Source organism: Amblyomma mixtum, chromosome 3 (genome assembly GCF_055824585.1).
Source record: "Amblyomma mixtum isolate Tamu chromosome 3, ASM5582458v1, whole genome shotgun sequence".
NCBI lineage: Eukaryota > Metazoa > Arthropoda > Arachnida > Ixodida > Ixodidae > Amblyomma > Amblyomma mixtum.
Window position 1 is genome coordinate 433,520,357 of NC_143014.1, and position 20,751 is coordinate 433,541,107.

General features: G+C 47.9%; 1 protein-coding gene across 1 annotated transcript; it reads left to right on the plus strand.

The window, feature by feature from the left end:
- The first annotated feature begins 1,218 nt into the window (after positions 1-1,218).
- On the plus strand, positions 1,219-19,385 carry LOC149358149 (sodium-coupled monocarboxylate transporter 2-like). The gene is made up of 16 exons (XM_089576737.1): positions 1,219-1,320; positions 1,913-2,164; positions 3,548-3,613; positions 4,978-5,029; positions 5,623-5,690; positions 7,127-7,284; positions 9,183-9,323; positions 9,724-9,853; positions 10,732-10,820; positions 12,674-12,783; positions 13,458-13,525; positions 13,620-13,706; positions 15,661-15,848; positions 17,053-17,156; positions 18,087-18,181; positions 19,257-19,385. Exons 1-16 carry the CDS (start codon positions 1,219-1,221, stop codon positions 19,383-19,385), a joined length of 1,839 nt encoding a protein of 612 aa, XP_089432863.1.
- Positions 19,386-20,751: the final 1,366 nt, after the last annotated feature.

Sequence of the window (20,751 nt, forward strand, 5' to 3'; positions counted from 1 at the left end):
TTTTTTTAACGGAGTGAAAATCAAGCTAAACGAAACCAAACCAAGAAGCGGACAAGCATCTCGAAGACGGATGACTGCAATATAACTGCTGTTACGTCTTTTGTTGTCATTCCAGTTCTTAAATCTGGGTGGGCTTAAGCGTTGCCGAGAACTAAGACTAAGCATCAGTGGTTATATAGCAATTTTTATGCATCACATCACCTAATCACTTCATACATGCCCCAGACATCGTTCCACTGATGCAATCGAGATTGAAACAGCCTCAAGAGTAAATGAAATTTTCAATTATTTAGCGGTATTAGCTAAATATCACGGGGTGATCCATGTATACTACTGTGTAACACATCATTTGAAAGAAGAAAATACGTAAGGAAACATTTTGTGTCAATACTCCTCAAATTTCGGGGGAAAAAAACAGGGGTATAAACTTTGAAAGCTGTTCGAACTTCGAAGATTGTAAGTCGAACTGTAGGGGAAATGAGGGGTGAAAGGGGGGGGGGGGAATTCAGTCATACTCGCGCCATGCATTTCTGGGACTTTCTGCGTCGGAAAAATGGGGTTTCGACTTATTTTCCTGCGCGAAATTTCTCGCGTTTCCTGCAGACGCAAGTACACAGCCCACATTATTGGAGTTTGGGGTACTTCTGCAGACAGGGAGAAAAAAAAGAAAGCGCGATAACACAAACTGGCACGAATGCATAATGCAGGCAACGCTGCACTGTGTGAGTGCGAGTCGTCGAACTCTTGACGTATGACAAAAAAAAAATTACTTTCGTCGCATTGCGCTCGGCTTGCTTTTATCTCTCCACGCTACGGCCACCTGCGCCAGTAGGGAGGCCTTTGATGATGCAAGCCCCATTGGCGCCGTCTGTGCGCCATTGCTTTCGATACGCTCTGCAGTCAAGGCGCAGGTGTTGCCGTGGAACGCGCATGCGCAGCGGTTAGGAAGTTCGAACTCTTTTCAGTTAGCACTGCCCTGGATAGGGCTCGCTCATCTGAGCGCCGGGCCCGTCTCAGTGCACCTCGCGCCCTGGTCGTCTTTTAGTAGACGACTCCCGACCCTGGACTTCCCCTGGTCGTCCCCTGGATGTTTTCTAGACGTCCCCCGGACGTCCCCTGGTCGTCCTAAAAGTGGAAGGTCGTCGCAGAACGCCTGAGCTGAGTGAACGTAGGCTTGTGTCGATCCTAAAAGCGCAAAAGTCGCCGAAGCTGTGCAAGATGCCCAAGAGCCTGGACGCAGCCGACTGCGCAGTGTTCGGTATCCTCACAGCACTCGGGTATCTGGTAGGCCTGTACTTCTCGCTGGCCCGCCGCCGAAATGTGAGTACCGCATCCCCTGACCACGCTGCTCCCTCTCTGTCCCTGCTCACCCGCCTCTCATTGGTCTTAAGCACTAGCCGATCAGAGCTCCCTCGTTGGGTTTTCTTTGGGTTGCCTATCACAGGGATTCGCACTGACGATATTTGCTTCCCCAAACCGTGTGTCCTCGAAACTTCAAACGTCTATTACGACCAAACTAATTGACGTGGGACATTCCAAGTAGCGTCAAGCGATTTGTCTTCTTGCGCTGTATACGTTGGCACAAAAAAGTAGATATCCGGATATAACGAAAAATTTGCACCGGATATAGCGAAGATGGCTAATGATGCAATATTCGTTCTATATTGCTAACGCTCGGTACTTTTGCGCTGCCTCAGCGTTTTGCTCTTTTTCTTTTTCATGTTTAGAGAAGCCTTACAATCGCGTAAACATTATAAATGACTCTACTGCGAAGTTTATAACTTCGAGCTCGGGATCAGACTGAGTAGCGAGTTCGGAAGAGCGGGTTGTGAGGTCTGCCACTGAGATGGCTGCAGGGTACGACACGCGGCAGTCGCAGCGCCCTTCAAGCGTAGCTGCGTCTATCTTGCAGCGTTCGGCATCGTCCGGCGGCGCGGCAGAGGAGGCGTGTCTGGCAGGCCGCAGCCTTCCGGCCGCTGCCCTAGCAGTCTCTGTCATGGCGTCGGTGGCCAACGGCCTGGCCGTGGTGGGCTTCGTGGGGCACTTCTATGCGTATGGATTCAACGTAATGTGGGTGCTGGCGGGCATCCCGGCCGCGGCTTGCGCCACCGCGGCCACCGTGGTGCCTCTGTTCCACGGCCTGAGAGTCACCTCTGTCTTCCAGGTAAGGCCAGTGACCTATGCTAACAGTCCGTGAGCCAGTCCATGTGAACCAGAGTAGCCGCTGAAAGCCTGCTGTATTTGTGTGTGGTTGTTTTACGCTTCCATAGATGGAGCTACATTTCTCTATAGCCTCTCACTGATCATCGTCATCATAAGTGTTATGCTGCGTCATCGAAGATAAGGTTGTTTCGGTGGCTCCTCAATCTTTGTGCAAGGCGCACGTCAATTCACCGCGTCGTCACTACCTAGTTGTCTGAAAACAGCACGATACTAATGAGCATTTCCTCTTGCGGCACACAGGACACGTCACTGCCGCGAAAATTAGGGAGGGCACTTCAGGCTACTTACCTGCTGTGAATGCGAAAACATTTGTGTCTCATCATGGGCTACTAACTGTATTTGTTTGCTAGTTAGTCCTAGCTAGTAACTAGTACTAATTCCTCGAAGGCCTTTAGACATTTAAAATTTCAAATTTTAAATGTCAAATGTCAAATGTCAAATTTCGAATTTCGAATTTCGAATTTCGAATTTCAAATTTCAAATTTCAAATTTCAAATGTCAATTCAATTCAGTTCAGTTTATTTCGAATCTCTTTTACAGAAAATACAAAACACTTTTTGGATCCATAGCCGACGGCTAGTTCGGGTCCAAGTACATAAAATATGTAATGTAATGTGAAATATGTAAATATATGCACAAAATATGTAATGACGCACGTCTATTCGGTTTAGCTACGTTAAAACTACCGTTTTGCTGCCTCATGGTCGAGGCTATCAGGCAACCTTGGAATACATGAAGCTACATGTCTAGGCTGTGTGATGGAAGTGAGCCAAAATCATTTCGAGTCAACACAGCCCTGCGCTTTCAGAAAATTCCGTTAGTGTCATTGAACAGCCGAACATAGCGTTCGCTTCGATGCAAACGTAAAATGTTTCATTGCATCGGCGATGACTAGATGAGACAGGTTCTGAAAACGCTCAAAAAATCATGAACGCCTGCGACTAGAAAGCTCGCATTCACCGAGCCACTGTTGCCACCTTTTAATTCATCAGCCGCCATTGCTGTAATGTGTACAAGTCCACACCATGTGTTCGAGAGTGGCTGGAGTTGAGCAGTGTTTGAACATGGGAGACATGGGAGAAGTCTTTGCCCTGAAGTGGGCGCAGTCAGGCTGATGATGATGATAATGATGATGATGAATTAGTCTGGACAGTGCTCCTCGATCTACCTACGAAATATTATCGCTACTTCAGCTCGATCGACTGTGTCTTTCCTTGGGCTCATGTTTTCGCATTTAATAATCCAGAATATTTGCCTGCCTCTCTAACACAATTAGCCGCGCTTTGACACGCCTTCCCCCGCCTGTCTTTTCTCTGCACTGAAGTACCTGTGCATGCGGTTCGACAACAAGGTCGGCATCACAGCCTGCATCATCTACTTCGTCCTGAGTGTAAGCTGTTTAACAAAATATTTTTGCGCCTCTAGAACAGCCGATACGTAGTATACAGGTCTGTTGTTAGTGTTATAGAACACAGAAATAACTACTGGGGGAGGGGGGGTAAGGCACTGCAGCTGCAAGCTACAAATAGTAAAGTACAGTCGCCGTCAAAAGTAAATGGAAGGCGACTTTATCAAAAAATTTAATTTCTTTAATTCTAAAGCATAATGGGCCATGTCTGTTGGCGCACAGTGCAATTCGCGCAATCACAATTAGTCTGCACATATGTATTCAAGGATGCATGAATTGAGCGGGCAATGATTAAATTTTTTCGTTAATATTGCCTCCATTTACTTTTGACGGCACCTGTACCTGCAAGGGGCGAATTAGTGTTTCGTATGAAGCTTTTGCAATCCCATCCGGGAAAGGCAGACGAATAGTTAGCTACCTTAAAGGGCACCTGCACAACTTTTTGAGAACTACGTGGTATTCAAGGATTCGAATCTGTACAGGCTGTAAGTAAATCTTGCCAACTGTTTTTGCGCTAGCATTTAAAATAATGACGTCATCGACGATGAAATTTACCGCTTCCCCTCAAAGCCACAAAGCAGAGCGGGGAAGTTTGGTGTGACGTCACGGAAGGTAAAATTTCAAATTACCTCTGCCGTCAGCCACTCCCTACCGGGCCTCGTTGGATGCTGGCAAACAACGCTCGGCGAGCTTTGGGTTCGGTGGCATTGCTTTCTTTTTCCTGAAAGCAAGCGTTTATGAGCTGGAAATATACTGGTACCTTCAATGACGCCATCATGCGTCTCCTACTTGAAACTGTGCGCTGCGGAGCAGCTTCAAAGCCGTCGCGATTTTAATCGGCGATTACGTCACCATTTCAAATGCTAACATAAAAGGACTTTGAAAGCTTTACCTGCGGGTGTCACACATTCGATCGCTTTAAGCTCGTCGATTTCTAAAACATATGGAGTTGCCCATCAAAGAAATACTCAGGAAAACTGCATTAAATTAGCGTTCTTAGTGAAAATGGTCTGTATCTTCTTTAGCATTGGAATGCGATAGACACATCGCACCTCACCCTCAATCTGCCTTCACTCTCACTTTAATTTTAGTTTGACTAGAGCATGAAGAAGATTGGGGGCAATATAGTATATTGCCGACTCAGGCCTTGCCGGAAGCCATTTGACTGCACTTGAATTGCAGTAAGTGATTCTGAAATGCAGAATGCCGCAGTTAGTTGTTCGCAAAAGGTAACACTGCTCTTCCTTACAACAGTGTAACTGTTGACGTGAGAACGGAATACACTGCGCGAAGAAGCTCTATCGTGGCGCCCTCTTTGAACTGAAAAACCATGCACTTTGTTTCAGCAAACTCTCGGTGCAGTCGGAATCTACAGCGCCGCCGTGGCCGTGTCAACAAGTACGGATTTCTATATGCTGGCTGCCTTCATTTCAGATGTTAGGGGAAGAGGTGGAGGTTTTCGAGAATTAAGCGGCAAATATGAGTTATTTATGGGAACGCCATATTTTGTTCCATTCCAGCCATCACTAAAGAAAAGAAAAAGATAGCAGGCTGATACATACATAACTTTGTCTACACAAACATACAAAGATATTCACCTGTAACGTACACGCCTACGCAGCAGGATTTTTCTTGGAGAGTTTGATTGAATAAAACGAAATAAATTGCTTTTGCCAAAAGAAAAAAAGAACTGCGAATATTTGCGACAAAACCATATGTCTAGTTGAGTTAGAGGAAGGTAACGAGCTATAGGCTGTAGTTGCTGAGAAAATTGTTCGGAAATACACCTCAAAATACATTAAAAGCAGAGGGCCTGCCGGCCAAATAACAGAAATCGGTGCAGTTTTCTTGAAGCCCACGAAATATATAAAAAACCTGGTATAGTTTGACAAACGTTGTCAGGTTTGTAGGATGGGTCTGGTGTTTATAACAAAAGACGCTTGGTAACGTGCGACAGGTGGAAAGAACTATTTGTGTGTGCTTTTTTCCAGTGTTCCCTGTGCCCCTGCTGTACTCGAACGTGGCCATTGGTCTGGCGGGCACCGTCTACACGGCTCTGGTGAGGCTACGTTTTTTGCTCTTTCTGTCACTATATACTGATGATCATACCCAAACAAATCCCCCCCCCCCCCAAAAAAAAAAAAAAAAAAACTGTCTTGCAGTTTGCTCGTGAAAAGGGCGTCGATGGTGGCGACACCTGTATTTTATTTTCCAACCTTTTCTAGGTGACAAAACCTCCGGTTTGAGTGAAAGTAATATCTTCGTCGCTATAACGGAGTGTTTGATGATACAGGCCAACATCAATTTGTCCTCGGTCTTTAAACAGGCCTGGAAGCTGGGAGAAGAGATGTAAATTCGTTTTTCGCAAACACTTCCTGCACCCCGGTTTGAACCCGCCGTGAGCCCAAGGGGAACACCCGCCCTGCTTACAAGTATACTTGTATATCCCCGGCCGCATCATGTGGCGTGCTCTTGTCTGGTACCGTCTTAGCCAAAAGTAACCAAGCAATGGAGCTTCCTTCTCAATCCAATAATGAAGCCATACGGCACCCCAGCAGGACAAAGGAGTCGTAAGGTGAGAAAGATTCCTCTTACCTTACACCTTAAGGATGCCATAAGTGCTCTACTGCATGGCTAAGAAACAAACCCGGTTACCTGGTTACATCTGGGAAGCCTGTATATCGGTGTGTATCTGTATACCGGCCACAGGCCAGTATACAGAGTACTTGATTTGAATTTCAGAGGGAAAACATAGAGGACACCTAATCATTAGCTGTGGCAATGCTATACAATAAGAACCTCGATGTGAGCTGCCATGCACGGCCCCACTTACCATACAATGCGCACCATATGAATGCGTACCATGCATTATCAACCTTGGTCAATGAAAAGGTTCCTCCCGTGACAGCCACCTTCCCGTCTCTCCCTCCTATACCCTAGAAGGACACAGAGGGATTTCTCTACACTCTACTCTCTCTACTTTGCACCTGCCAACCGTAGCCCGTGGCAGGTCGGAGCTGTTTCCTCTGTGTACAGTTGTCCACAGATCCATCTAGAGCGCTCTAGCACCGTGCCGTCTGCGCTCCGCAGCGCGCTGGGCGACGTCTAGTTGCGGCGCCTGGATCGAGACAGCGCATGTCTGATGCTCAGACGACTCTCAAAGATGCTGAACCTCGAACCAGGCGCTGCCGCCAGACGTCGCTCTGTGCGCTGCGGAGCGCAGATGGCACGGAATTCGAGCGCTCTAGATGGGTCTGTGGACGACTGTACCAGCCTTAGCAGGTGGCTCTTGCCGCCTACTAGGTCGCAAGTGTGTGACATGACACCGCCGGATTTTCGTCACACTGACGCTCGTGTGCTATCGCATTAAACTATTGTCTGATCTCCAAACTGCCGTAAATTTCTCTGGACAATTGCATAGAGTGATAAGATAACCTTGACTGGATACACCTTTTTCCTACCCCAACACGCCTGCTCTCCCCTCAAATCGCGCAGGGTGGGCTGCGCGGCGTCGTGTGGGCGGACTGTGTGCAGGCGCTGGTGATGTTCGCCTCCCCGCTGACCATCATCGGCAAGGTGCTGTACGATTCGGGACGCGCCAGACCTCCTCTGAGGTCCATGGCCGACTTCGACGTCACCGACTACGCGTTCAGGTGAGACCCGACCTGTGCCGATCATCCGTCCTGGCGACTAACAGGTTCGCACGCTCTGTGCTGGTCGCTGGAGGTCTCTGCATATGGTGGTTTCGGTTTCATTGCTTGCCATCTTTAGTATGTGTAGCATGATTTAGGAGATTTGGGAGAAGTAGGGTTTTAGACTGCAACCGTAACGTGGATTTCTCATTAGCAAGGATACCTTGGCGAAGAGTAGACATTGGGTCTAGATGGTTTGGGTACATTTTAAGAAACAGCGCAAAGGACGGGACACGAGAGAGACAACAGGACGAGTGCTGTCCTGTTGCCTCTTTCTTGTCCCGTCTTCTGCGCTGTTTCATAAGACGTTCTACTGGGGACAAAACTCTCCTGGACACATGCCCGAGAACAAAAGCCGATAGCTCAGCCAAACTTTCGGAAGGGACAACCAGACTCGTGTGCTTCAATGCGGTGCGATTAAAGTAGATGCTCGTTGGCAGGCGTGACACTTATGGATATAGATCGCTTTTCCCGCGTCCTGGAGAGTTTTGTCCCGGATAGTACCTTGGAGAGGTTGAAGTCGGAAGGTGTCCAAGCATTTATAACGAAGTATTCGGAAAACTATAACAAAGAGCATTGGGGAGCTCCAGAAGAAGAATTTACAGCATGTACGATGCACAATGTCGAGCATGTATAAAGTGCAGAACAGAAGTTGGCAGCCGTCATACAAGCGGGGAGGGTTTTGATCGAAAAACACAACAAAAAGTTTCCTGATGTCACAACAGATTTTCCTGCAGTGTTTTTGGACCTAACAACAGATATTCTTGTAGTAACAACAGGATTTTTTGTAGTATTGAGCAGTCTCCTGTCGTAACGACAGAGCCAGTTCGGTCGCAGCAGTAGACATCACAATACAACAGAAAAATCTGTCGTAACGACAGGAAGGCAAGAAATTTCTGTTGTATTCTGGAACTGGCTCTGTCGTATTTTTGGACTGGGAATGCCGAAATGATGATTGCATATCAATCATATTTGCTGCTGTAACAAGAGCACAGCGCACGCAACGCTCCTGCGCATGCTGTGCGCGTGTCCTGCGCAAGCCCTCCTGAGCATGTCCTGTTTGCTCTTCTTTTGAGTATGAATCGCAGAAGCTGGAAAAGCATGGGCGCAAGTCCTGTACATAGAGTTTTCAATATAACCTGGGCGGAAAAGTGGCGCCACTGTCTATGCGAGTTTCTTAAAGGACGCCTCATCCGCAGCGGGAATGCCGGAAAGACGAGGTTTGGTATCTGGCTTGGCTGTTGTGGGGCCGAAAACATGGATTCTGCCTCGAAATCGCTAGCTAAGCCGCAATGCTCTCCTCGGTGCGCAGGATAAGTTACTTTAGTACAACATTGAAAAAAATTTAACGGAAGTGAAATTTCGGCTTTATGCTGGTATGGAAACTTCCACAGCACCTTTTTTTATAGTCTGACTTGATAAGAGTCATCGTTACTGCTCAATCCACATTTCGAACGAAACAAAATCCAAGCCAGATATGAAACCTCATCTAGCCGGCATTCCTCCGCCTCTTGATTATGGATGAACTATTCCAAGCAGCGCAAGTAATCGGCCCAATATTGGAAATGGATATTTTCACTCTGTACCTATGTAGGACCGACATTTGCCAGCACATTTCCAATATTGGGCCGATAAGCTGTGCTGCTTGGGGTCGCCGCGGCGCTTTTCCCTCAAGGTAGTATTGAGAAAATCTATGCTGATGCACACTGTTGAACGGATTCGCTACAACTGCTCAAAGCGCTTGTACAGGCTGCGAAGCCTTCCGCGCACCCCGCTGCGTCTGCAACTACTTGTAAGACAGGAAAGAAAGATGTTTGCTGCTTGTTAACAATCTTTTCTTATTCCTGCCGCGCATGCAGGACAGAGCTGGACACGTCGAGCGACGAGAACGTCTGGAGCAATCTGGCGGGGGCGATCCCTTACTGCCTGGTGCGCGTCGGGTTCGACCAGATGGCCGTGCAGCGCTTCGTGGCCGCCAGGACAGCGGGGGACGCAAAGAGGTGCGGACAGCCCTCGTTCGCTCATCCTCTTTCTTTGGGATGGAGCGAACAGAAAAAGACGGAAATGCAGCGTCGAAAAACGCCCACTGCGGCACGTCCATGCGTTCCTCGACACGCAGAAGACCGTCCTCAACATAGCGACCAAGCCAGATACCAATCCAGTTCATAGTGTTTCGTCGATGTAGAAAACAGGGACACGGGCAACATAGCAATTTCTGAAAAATATTGCCGCATCGGTTAAAACACTTGGTAGTAGAATATGGATGGCTTTGGTGAAATGAGCGCAGCTGACACTAGTGGAAGCGAATTGGATTTCGGACAGAACGAAGGGAGATTCTTGCGAGGAGGATGATAGCACACTCTTGCAGAGCCATGCATGCGCCCTCTGCGACCCTTACAGGATCGCCGTCGCTGGCGGGGGGTTCGTGCTCTTCTTCTTTGTCGTGGTGGCGTGCTCGGCCGCGGCCATCATCTACTGGTACCGAGACTGCGACCCACTCCAGCGAGGGGCCATCCACAGCTACGACCAGGTAAAGAAAAAAATTCAGTTGTCGGGTTCAACTTCCCGAAGCGACTCAACGGCTATTAGGGGCGCCGTAGTGGAGGGCTGCGGATAGATTTAGCCATGTGAGCGGCGCTCGACACCTACGGTGCTAATGCACCACTACTGGAGGCGTAAAAGCAGAACGAAAAAATTGGTCACAGTGTCAAAAAATTAAAGAAAGTTGAGTATGTTTAGAATGGCAAACAACCAGAATACTATCAAAACAAAAAAGTGTTTGTTTTGCTAGCCCAGAAAACATGCAAGTTACGTAACTTCATAGAAAGACCCTTCAGTGGGTCATTTTTGAATGCACTTCTGTTGTGTAATTCCGACGCAGTGCTTGAAGCACTGACAAGCTAGAATGGAACCCAAATAAAGCAGTTAGATTTATTTATAATCGATCCGAATACCTCTCATCTTCGTTACATGCCAAAGTTATCGCCCCAGTCTTTAAATTATATGCGCGTGTGTGACCGAACTATTATATTGCACAGGATCATACGCTCATTGACACCCATTGAATCTGTTATCACATTCGTTGATCATTTCTTGCGAAAAACCTGACTCGCTGACCGACCGAACATTGTGCCTTTTTGGACCCTTTTTACTGTTTGAAGTTTTTTTTACACCGCTTCACCACCCAATTACGGATTGACCTTGCTTAGTTTGTCCCTTGAAGCGTTTGACAGTGCATTGTCTTTTCATGTTACTTGCTGATACCTTGAGCTCCTGTGTATTACGTTCAGTGCGAAGGCATTACTGGTCCCATTGCGAGAAATGCCAGTGGCGTGTGTGTACTCGCAGATGGTATGGAAAACTCCAGCGATGGCAAGATGATGATGCGCTTACATTTGTGTATTCCAGATCGTTCCCTACTACATGATGGAGAGCCTGTCCGACGTGACGACGCTGCGCGGTCTATTCCTGGCCGGAATCCTCGGGGCGTCGACAAGGCGAGCAGCATGTACACCCTTCCAATTTCAGAGCGAAAGCTCTATTCTTCACACTACAACTCCCAAGGTCAAGTTTGGTGCACGTTTGACCTTGAGCCGCCGGAGCGGTGGTGTGGAAAGTGACGTCACACCACGTGACTCGCTTTGGAGAAGCGCCGCAGCTGCAACACGTGACTAACTGGGGGGGGGGGGGGCATAACAGCTGCTTCGCTGGCGCTCAGTCGTCCAGTCTCGCCATGGATGAGTGAATGAGGCGCGCGGCGGACCTGCTCCGGCGCCAAACCATGCATAACCATTCTTAATAGATCTTTCGCTCGTTCACTAAGTTTAACAAGCGCTAAACCTTTGCTACTTTAGGCGAAGCAGAACAGAAATCGGGAGAGGGAATGAGCATGCGCGCCAATCATGCTGCTACAGCCAGCGTCGTCTGCTTGGCTGTTCTCTATCTTGGGAAGCAACCCCCGCGAAACAAGTTGAGTTCTGAGTATCGTGTTTAATTTGCTGCGTGTTTGTGGCTCTGGATTGATACAAACGCCAAGCCTTCAAAGCACGACACTATAGGCACCGGTTGCATTTGCGGGTAGCGCCTCGTTCTCAATCAGATTTGCGCAAGTAACAAATGACACTCGTGTCTTGGGCATGAGTGTTCAAAATGTGTGCTCCTTTCAGAATCACCAACGCTATTTGCAGCGGATAAAAACAAATTTGTCGCAGCTTTTTGGGGCTCCGATGCATTGCAGCCGATGACTGGCAGGGGTTCGTTCGCGCTAATCAGAACAGCCGTGCAGACGACGCTTGCTTGCTTCGGATGTGTTCTCTCGCCGGGCAGTCGATGCTCGCGCGTTCATGTTAACAAAAAAAAAAATAATCGGAAATGTGTACACAGCGATGTCACTGCACGGTGTTGCGTGAAAGCGCTCACGAACGAAGAGGCATTGTTCAGGCAACAGGCTCTTGCGCTGATGCCGCGTGACTGGCCTGTGTCCAAGTGATGCACCGAACAGCCTTCGAACTTCGATGCGTTTTGTGCCTCGCAGGAAAGGAAATAAATTACCAAATATTTGAGCTGTGCTGCCAGCGCGCTAAACTGGGCGAAAGCTGTAGCTGCGATGCTTCATTTCTTTTACCAATGCCTAAGAACTACGGTAATGACGCACAGGCTTTGTGTCAACCTGGGATACCTCAACCATCGTAATTGGCGCACAGTCACGTGTCTGGTATAGGTCAAGTGGGCGAAACTGGTCATTTTGACTCATGACGGTCATGTTACTGGGAATTGGACACCTTTAGAATACCATGTATCGTGTTACAGGCACCGGAGTACCGGGAGTTCACGCAGCCTATGCGCATGCGCAAATCGCCTTGACGGCGCCAGATAGCGCCACGTACCCGGAAGCTACGTGCGCGTCTGCAGCGTCGGCACCAATCAGCGCGTGCTCGCCGGCGGTGGGCGGGCTCCCGGTACTACGGTACAACATGGAATACAGCATGCCAAAAGTGTCTATTGATAGCCTAAGTTCTCACGTGACCGGGCGTTAATAGAGTAAGCTGTCACATGACCGGATCATGATGCCTTGAATCTACCTGTTAGAAATCGTGTAAAAGGTTTATCCGTAAAAAAAAAAAGCAACGAAGCAACGGCTAGAATTGAGGTCTCCTCTGTACTGGTTGGTATTAGCGGAGCAGGTTGTCAATGGCGCAGCGCGGGAAAATTCCGCATTTGGCCGCGCTGTGCCCTCCTCGCACGACGAGTGGACCGGTAGAATTTTTCCGTTCGGGATCATATTTAGCAAAAAACAAGCTTCGAAGGAGGTGGACAGAATGGAATACTGTATGTCCTCTCTTATTCGCAGCACGGTCTCATCCGTGGTCAACTCTCACGCTGCCATCTTCTACGTCGACGTTATCGCGCCATACGTCAAGATGAGCGATAAGAAGGCTGCCTCCGTTGTGCGCCTGCTGGGTGAGTCCTTTGTCAGGCGTATACTGCAAAGCCTGGGACTTTTTGGTATGCAAAAGTGCAGCTGGGGGCAACTAAATATTCTTCAAAACAAAACAAAAAATTGAAAAATCTTATTTTAGAGTTTTAACGTCAGCCAACTGATCGATTTTCAATAGTACTCATACACTATTATTAGAGACGAATCCCAAGCGATTTTGGGATATGATACTAACGTGAACGTGATATCAATACGTGATATGACTTGATATCACGTGATAGCAGGGTTACGAATGATACGACTTGATATCACGTGATAGCACGGTTACGAACGAACGTTCGCCCACGCTAAGACAAGGGAGAAACTCCGAGGCCGGACGGGGCGAGCTGGCGGGATAATGTTCCCACCACGAGGCCTCACCTCGTTGGCGAAGAGCGGAATGCCAAGCCTGAAACGTCCGTACGCGACGAGTTCCCCAGCCGCGCGTGCGCGGAGCAATTACGCCGTCCGTGGCACTCGTGTCGCTGCGATGCCGGCGCCCTTCTTTTTTAGCTATGGTAACTAGAAATCACACCGCGGGGAAACAAACCCTAAAGGGGACGAAACGGGCCAAGGTTCCCACGAGGTACAATAAACTTGTCACAGTGCATACATGCAGCAAATACCTGCTCATCGTACAGAGTACCTTCCCTTCCAGCTGCCTCCAGCGGTACTGTGATGACCGTTTTCGCAATAGCTGTGCCAGCCATGGGCACAGCGACACGGGTGCGTATACTGGTCAGACTGCGCGGTTCCAGCGCCCTGCGACGGCGTTTGCGCTGTTCGCGTCTACATCCTTCTGCGCTTCATCTCTCCGCAGCTGTTCCTGTCACTGTACAGTTCAGCTGCGGGTCCCTTCGCCGGGCTGCTCCTCCTGGCCATCTCGTCACCATGGGTCAACGCAAAGGTCGCCGCATATCCCTGTCTCACCGGTCTTGCTATTGATTGTTTCGTAAAGAGCTTTCGTAGATGGGAGGAAAAGAAAAAGATACCTAAACAAGGCTGTCTCCCGCGGGACTCATCCGCTGAATACGATGATCCTTTTAACGATTACAGCAGCGCACGGAACTTTATCAGGTCTATAGGAAGTCACCGTTGGCGTAGAATGCCGAGACCTCCCGCGTTGTCATGCACATGGTGTAGCACATGAACGGCACATGGTGTAGTGGTGCAAATCACGCTACACCGCCTGTGTGCGGAGCTTGCACGGAGACCAGCCTCTCAGTAAAAGCGCCAATAATGACTGCGTGCCTAACCTGAATCATGCACATTACTCTCACGTTATACGACTATGGTTACTCCGTTCACTTGGTTGGTTGGTTGGTTGGTTGGTTTAACGTCCCAAAGCGACTAAGGCTATGAGAGACGCCGTAGTGGAGGGCTCCGGAAATTTCGACCACCTGGGGTTCTTTAACGTGCACTGACATCGCACAGTACACGGGCCTCTAGAATTTCTCCTCCAAAGAAATTCTAGCCGCCGCGGCCGGGATCGAACCCGCGTCTTTTGGGTCAGCAGCCGAGCACCATAGCCGCTGAGCCACCGCGGCGGCTCCGTTCACTTAGTCTTTACTAAAACATGCCCCTTACGTCTGAAAGCGACCTGGAATAAATCACAATCCGGTGGCCAATGGCTACGTTGCCACCTGCCACAATGGGCAGGTTGTTATGACCTCATAAGGTCACAAAACCTCTCTTGACCAATGAGGAGGCCCATCGGGCAGGTTGTTATGATGTCACGAGGTCATGTGACATCTCTTGACCAAACAGCGAATTTAGTGACGCCGGACATCGTCAGAGTTTTGGTGTGACAACTGAAATGCTATCGCATTAGAAATGTTTTTACCAGATGAAAAACGTTCTTGCAGACCGCTTTTAACCTTACGGTTGAAAGAACGCTCGTCTGGGCCGATGCGATATCTCGATTCCATTCCATCTTTGCCATTCCCGCCTTTTGACATTGGCTCATGCGACCCCATGACCCGCATTTCCTCATCATTAGTGGCTGAAGCCCAGTGACATCGGGAATCGACGTGGGATCGCATAGAATAATGTCGAGAGGCGGTGCAGAACAGGTGGTATTGAATCGGGATATCGCATCGGCCCAGACGAGCTGTTGCTGTTTACCAGTTGTGGCTCTGCGGTGAATCGAGCCAGGGAACTTCTAATGTATAGCAGGAAACCTTACGTTGGGGCTACCACCGGAACGCAAGGGTGTAAGAATGTGTGAGCACTGTTTATGCGTGGTTGTGGCATTACAGGGCACTCTCTCTACATTCACTCAACCACTGCTGCGAAGTGCACGTTTGACAGAAAGGCACAGCAGCTTTCAATACTTGTGCCCTCCTGGCTGCTACTCTCCGCCACTTGAACTCTTGTCCTCTAACAGAATCCAAGATTCTAGGGCCTTGCCACAATACCTTCCTCAGAAAGGAAAGCGGTGAAAGCGCTCCTGAGGTTCTTGAAGGACTCGGGGTTGGGTTCCCGTCTATAAACTTGAAGCTCTAAGTGTGCACCCTCTGTCCCCTCGTCATAGTGGTCGATGGACAGTTGAAAAACTCCTTTCGTTTCCGCTATTTTTCCTTTTCCCCCCTTTTGTTCCCCTCCCCACGTGTAGGGTAGCTTGCTGGGCATCGCCTGTTTAACCTCCCTGCCTTTCCGCCCTTCTGTTTCTCTCTCTCTCTCTCTGTGCGCCCCTCAGCGCCAATCTCCCAGTTTCCCTAGCAGGCGCGACCTCGCGAACGCCTATAAGTTCTAAACGTTTAAGATACCGCCCCTCAGTTCTCCACGGCCAGCGGAGAATACAAGGAATCTAGCCTGTGTTCTTGCACATACACGCTCTCACGCGACCCCTACCGTCTCAGGGCGCTGCTTGGGCGAGCCTGCTGGTGTGTGGGATGCAGCTGTGGCACGCATTGGGCAGGATCTTGTCCTCTTCCGGCCTGGCCCCGACGCCGTTCCTACAGCTCACGCTGGACCGCTGTCCGGAGGCCTATAACAGCACGGCAGGGGAATCCCCGCCGGCTAGCGCCTCAGCGTTGCGGGCGCTCAGGTTAGTCTCGCACTAAGGTCTTGCATCATGCTTTGCGTCTTCTTACAGTTACAGAGCTCCAGAAGGCTTTATTGCAGTGAAAGCTGTATGTGCAACCATCCATACGTTATTCTGCGCTACGACCATTTTCTCCGGTCCACTCCTCCAGTAGTTCGGCAAGAACGCGGTGCTATAAGCAAAGTTGATTATTTGCTCGATAATTAGAGAAAACCAACGGTTTAAAGAAATGATAATAGTCTGCCCAGCCACTTTAATCGGGCAATGAGCGAAAACTGAAGCCAACCTGTATCGATAGATTGCTGCGTTTTATAACGTCAAAGTGGTTCCTTTCATTAAAAAAAAAATTAAACTGGACCTCTTGTATGAATGAGAAAATAACTTCAGATGTCGCTATCACCGACCGTCAGCTTGGACCCTATAATTTAGTAATAATAATAATAACCTTACTTTGGCCGGCTTAGTTAAGCTTTTCATGCCTTTTGTTATGTTCAGGGACACCGATATTTATATTTTATGAGCAAATCTTTGTAACAATGTTGACTGGCGAATATACTTTTTGCAGCATTTCTTAATTGTGTGCCTTAAGTGAATATGTGCTGTTTTTCTTGTTTTTTTCTTTTTTTGTTTTGTTTTTGTTTTCGTGTATAATGTTATATGCAATGTCTCTTTGGTGTTATGGTCTGTTTTTCTTTGGTTAAACCTGCCCACTGCTCAGTGGTAGAGTGTAAAGGGGGCGGACGCTTCGTCAGGCAACTTTTGATTGCCTTTTTGTTCGCCTCCTCGGCAACAAAGTGTTGTTGAAATAAATCTGAATCTGAATCTGAAAACTGCTCCCCGCAATAGCTCGCAACCGATGAGGGCGACACCTCACCCAGAGCTATCAAGTTTGACTGGAATACCCACTAAGACCACCTCTACAAACCTGTTTCACTAGAATATGCCCATCGAAATCATTTCAGGGCTAAAACTTTACGTGGTTGTCCCTGTTGTCCGTTTAACTACCTCTTTTACCGTAGCTTTTATTGACCTCCTGGACAAACATCTAAACCACGTTAGAGGATGCTCGACAGTCATACCTATCCGACAAATCATCAGTTCTGCGACTGGGTCAAACAAACTTTCCCGTGCACCAGTTTTCCTTTGGCTATGGGGGGTCATAGATCGCCCTGTGCTGTTTTTTTCTCAGCCGCAACTGTCTTTACAGCTCTTCACCCGTGTTCCCGTTGTACCGGCTGTCTTTCCTGTGGGTGTGCTGCCTGGGCGCCCTGTTGACGCTGCTGCTCGGAACAGTCCTCAGCCTAGCAACAGGCGAGTGCCTTGTCTCCGCTGCAACGCAACGGGCTGCAAGGGAATCAGTTTGTCCGGGCCCCGGCCACGTGTTGCCGCGCCAACCCGTAGGCACACACTCAGCGTGTGACCCCTAGAAGCGCCACCCCTGAAAATGATTTTGGTTGAAAAGCATCTCAGAATACAATCCAGGAGGTAGCATTCACCCAAGAGGAATATAATGAATGATTTGCGTGCTGGTTATTGTTGGTTTTTAAAGCGACAAAATAAATAAACATTGTGGAACGAGGTTCTACCTAGCTGCTGTCTTGAACGTTCAAAGACCGAGCGTTAATCCATAGCGCCGCAGATGCGACGGACTTAACTAAACTGAAAAGAACGCTTTTAACTGTATTCTTGTCCATTGTCAAAAAGCTTTGAGATCAATGCGGCGACCCGCATGGGAACAATGTGAAAGCAAAACGTCCGCATACTATATCGACGTCCGCGGCTGTTCTGACGTCCAAGCACTATATAGACGTCCATGGCTATGTTGACGTCTAAGTGTATTTTTTCACGTTTTTCGCGTTCAATTAATGAACTAATCATACCTCATCAAACTAATTTTTCCCACGACAACACTTTTTCACAAGCTATTTGTCACAATCACACTTCCACACGTTTATCTTCAGAGAAGGACGTAATCGTGCGGACAAAATTGCGGACAGATTTTGCTGACGCGACCGAACCATATAATGCTCTCGCTTTAAAAATAGTTATATTTGCTCCTAAGGATATTGTTTACTGACAACCCTGGAATGGGAGCGCTCTAATGATTTTCCATTTCTCTTGGCACGCATGCGCGGAAGCGTGAGCAATCCTGAGATTAAAGTGCACCATCGAACCTGAGCTAGCTACGCAAGCAGTGGGCTGCGGATAACGACACGCCTCTGCCCTCGCCGCTCTTCACAGGTGGTCTGCGCGAAGCCAGAGGAAATCTGCGCCTGACCTGCCCCGTTTTCCTGGACTTGTGGAGGCGCTTCCGGGTTCTCCGTCGAGTGCTCCAGGTATGGTTCTTGGGTAATAATAGCAATCCACGGTGTTCATCCCAGGCAAAAAAAACGACAAAAAAGTATTGGGTTCAGTTGGGAATATCAATTGGACCCAGCTCTAATCAAACAAGCTCAATGGGACAGCCAGTTCGGCTTACGAAGCTAACTGAGCAGTCCACTCAATTTCCCTACATCCAGATCGGCAGTCCCATTGCGTCTGCCGTTCCAAAGGGATCGTCGAAATGAAAGGTCTAATATTGGATTGCCCAATTGGACTTCCGTCCGTCAATCAATCAATCAATCAATCAATCAATCAATCAATCAATCAATCAATCAATCAATCAATCAATCAATCAATCAATCAATCAATCAATCAATCAATCAATCAATCAATCAATCAATCAATCAATCAATCACTCACTCACTCACTCAATCAATCAATGCTTGTTTATCGCGAAGGTGCTACAGGCAGCTGTTAAGCTTTAAGGTCCGGTAGTCATTTTTCAACTTGGCAGTACAGCTGGGAAACGGGAAACACGATATCATTTTTCATACAAACAAAAAGAGAAATGAAACAATAGGAACACTGGGTAAAAAGCTGCGCTACCCATTGCCATGAATAGAGCAGCAACGCACTATAGTTGAAAAAATAAAAAAAGTCTAATTTGTAAAATGCGTGCAATGTCACCATGTCAATTTGCTTGGTAAAAATCTTTTAATAACGTTTGAATGCTGGAAACGGTCAAATAGGTCTTAATTTATATTATTTGGTGAAACAAACAAGGTATAACCGACAGACGGTTCGGTGAAATATGCTCCAAGTGTCGGCGCTAACCACTTTTTATTGTCTGGTCTGCAGGATATGGGTGTTTTTCGCAAGTTCTGCCAGATGACCAATATAATCCGTCACCCGTGCAGAAGATTTTAACTAATTAAACATCTCTAACTGTACAAACCAGAAACTACTTCATACTTGCTAACCGGACGTGCCAGTCGAGATAAACTATTGCCTCTTTTTTGTTTTTTCCTTGGATGCATCGCTCAAGGAGCATTCCATTGAGGGAGCTTTTTTTTTTTGGCGTCTTTGCAGCCTGCCGAGGGAACGCTGGTCCCAGGAGCGTCGGCCGACGATGACAATGACGACGAAGGCACCCACACGGCCTTCAACAGCAACGGTCTTCTAAGAGGAACCCACTCAACGAGCTACGAGCTCAGCTGAGCTCAGATCCTTGCCCTGACACTGCCATTTTCGGGAACACTGGGAATGCTCGCTTGGGGGCTGTGCGACGCAGCGCCTACGGCTCAAGCTGGGTTTTATTGCGAAAGCAATACTACTTGCACTTTCACGCATTTGCCGTGCCGCGGCGGTGACCACCATTGACCTTCATTTGACCTTGATTGCATTAGATTGGATTAGATTGGACTGGACAGGACTGGATTGGATTGGACTGGATTGGACTAGATTAGATTAGAGTAGAGTAGATTACATTGGATTGGATTGGAGTGGATAGGAGTGGATTGGATTGGAGTGGAGTGGTTTGGAATGGATTGGATTGTATAACCGATGCATCACCACAAGTCTAACCACAAGCACCACCACCAGCTACACTACCAGCTGTACCATGGCGTAGGTACGGATATTGCTTTCGCAATTACCGGGCTTAACCAAGCTAAGCCACAGCGAATTTTATTAAGGCGAAAGCTTTATATGGCTCATGAGGCGGAAGATCCGGCGCTACGTCCGATGGTTCGGAAACCCACGTGACCTCATGACGAATTCTGTTGGATTGCTACATGTGGAGTAAGAGTGAATAATGTAGAATTAAGCTGGACTACGGTAGACTGCCGTAGAATGCAGGTGTATTTGAGTGGACTAAGAGTAGGTTACAATGGATTAATTTGCAGTAGGGTGGATTAGGTTGGTCTGGGGGGAATTGCGGTAGATTGCGGTAGATTACGAGTAGATTGTAGTGAATTAATAGTAGATTACACTGAATTAGTTTGCAGTAGGGGGGAATAAGTTGGATTATGGATGGACTAAGGTTTGCGCATGCTTTAAATTTTCTATATATTTGCTGGCTTTGCAGTAAATAAACTCAGATGAAGTTAGCGCATGTTCTGTGTCAGTCTTTCTTGTGTACATCTTGCTGTAGCGCTATTACCATTTCTGTCTCAAATAATGCACCATCTAGCCCAAACTGACGTTCTTCTAAACTGTGAAAGGATTACGTATGATTAAATTGATTTAGGGTAGAGTGAGGTGGCTTAAGGTCGTATTGCAATGGATTAAATTGCAGTGCGGCAGATAACGCTGGATTGCGGTAAATTTTGGTGGTTCTGGTAGATTTCGGCGCATTGCGGTGGCTTACTAATGAATTAAGCTGGATTGAGTATGATTATATGGTATGCAGCGGCGGATTCTGGTGGATTGCAGTGGATCAAGAGTAGATAACGTGGGGTTATGTTTGATTTATTTATTTATTTATTTATCATCATACCCACAGCGCCATTGTCTGGCATTACAGTGGGGGGGGGGGTTGTGAACAAAAAGTACACAAATGCTACCTCATGCAGGTTATTACAAA

What these genes read in the sequence shown, in the direction of transcription:
- LOC149358149 (XM_089576737.1), top strand. Translation starts at nt 1,219, where the DNA reads ATGCCCAAGAGCCTGGACGCAGCCGACTGCGCAGTGTTCGGTATCCTC. An exon ending in GTCACCGACTACGCGTTCAG is followed by an intron (nt 7,285 to 9,182) that starts GTGAGACCCGAC and finishes CCGCGCATGCAG; the next exon opens with GACAGAGCTGGACACGTCGA. An exon ending in ACAGCGGGGGACGCAAAGAG is followed by an intron (nt 9,324 to 9,723) that starts GTGCGGACAGCC and finishes CGACCCTTACAG; the next exon opens with GATCGCCGTCGCTGGCGGGG.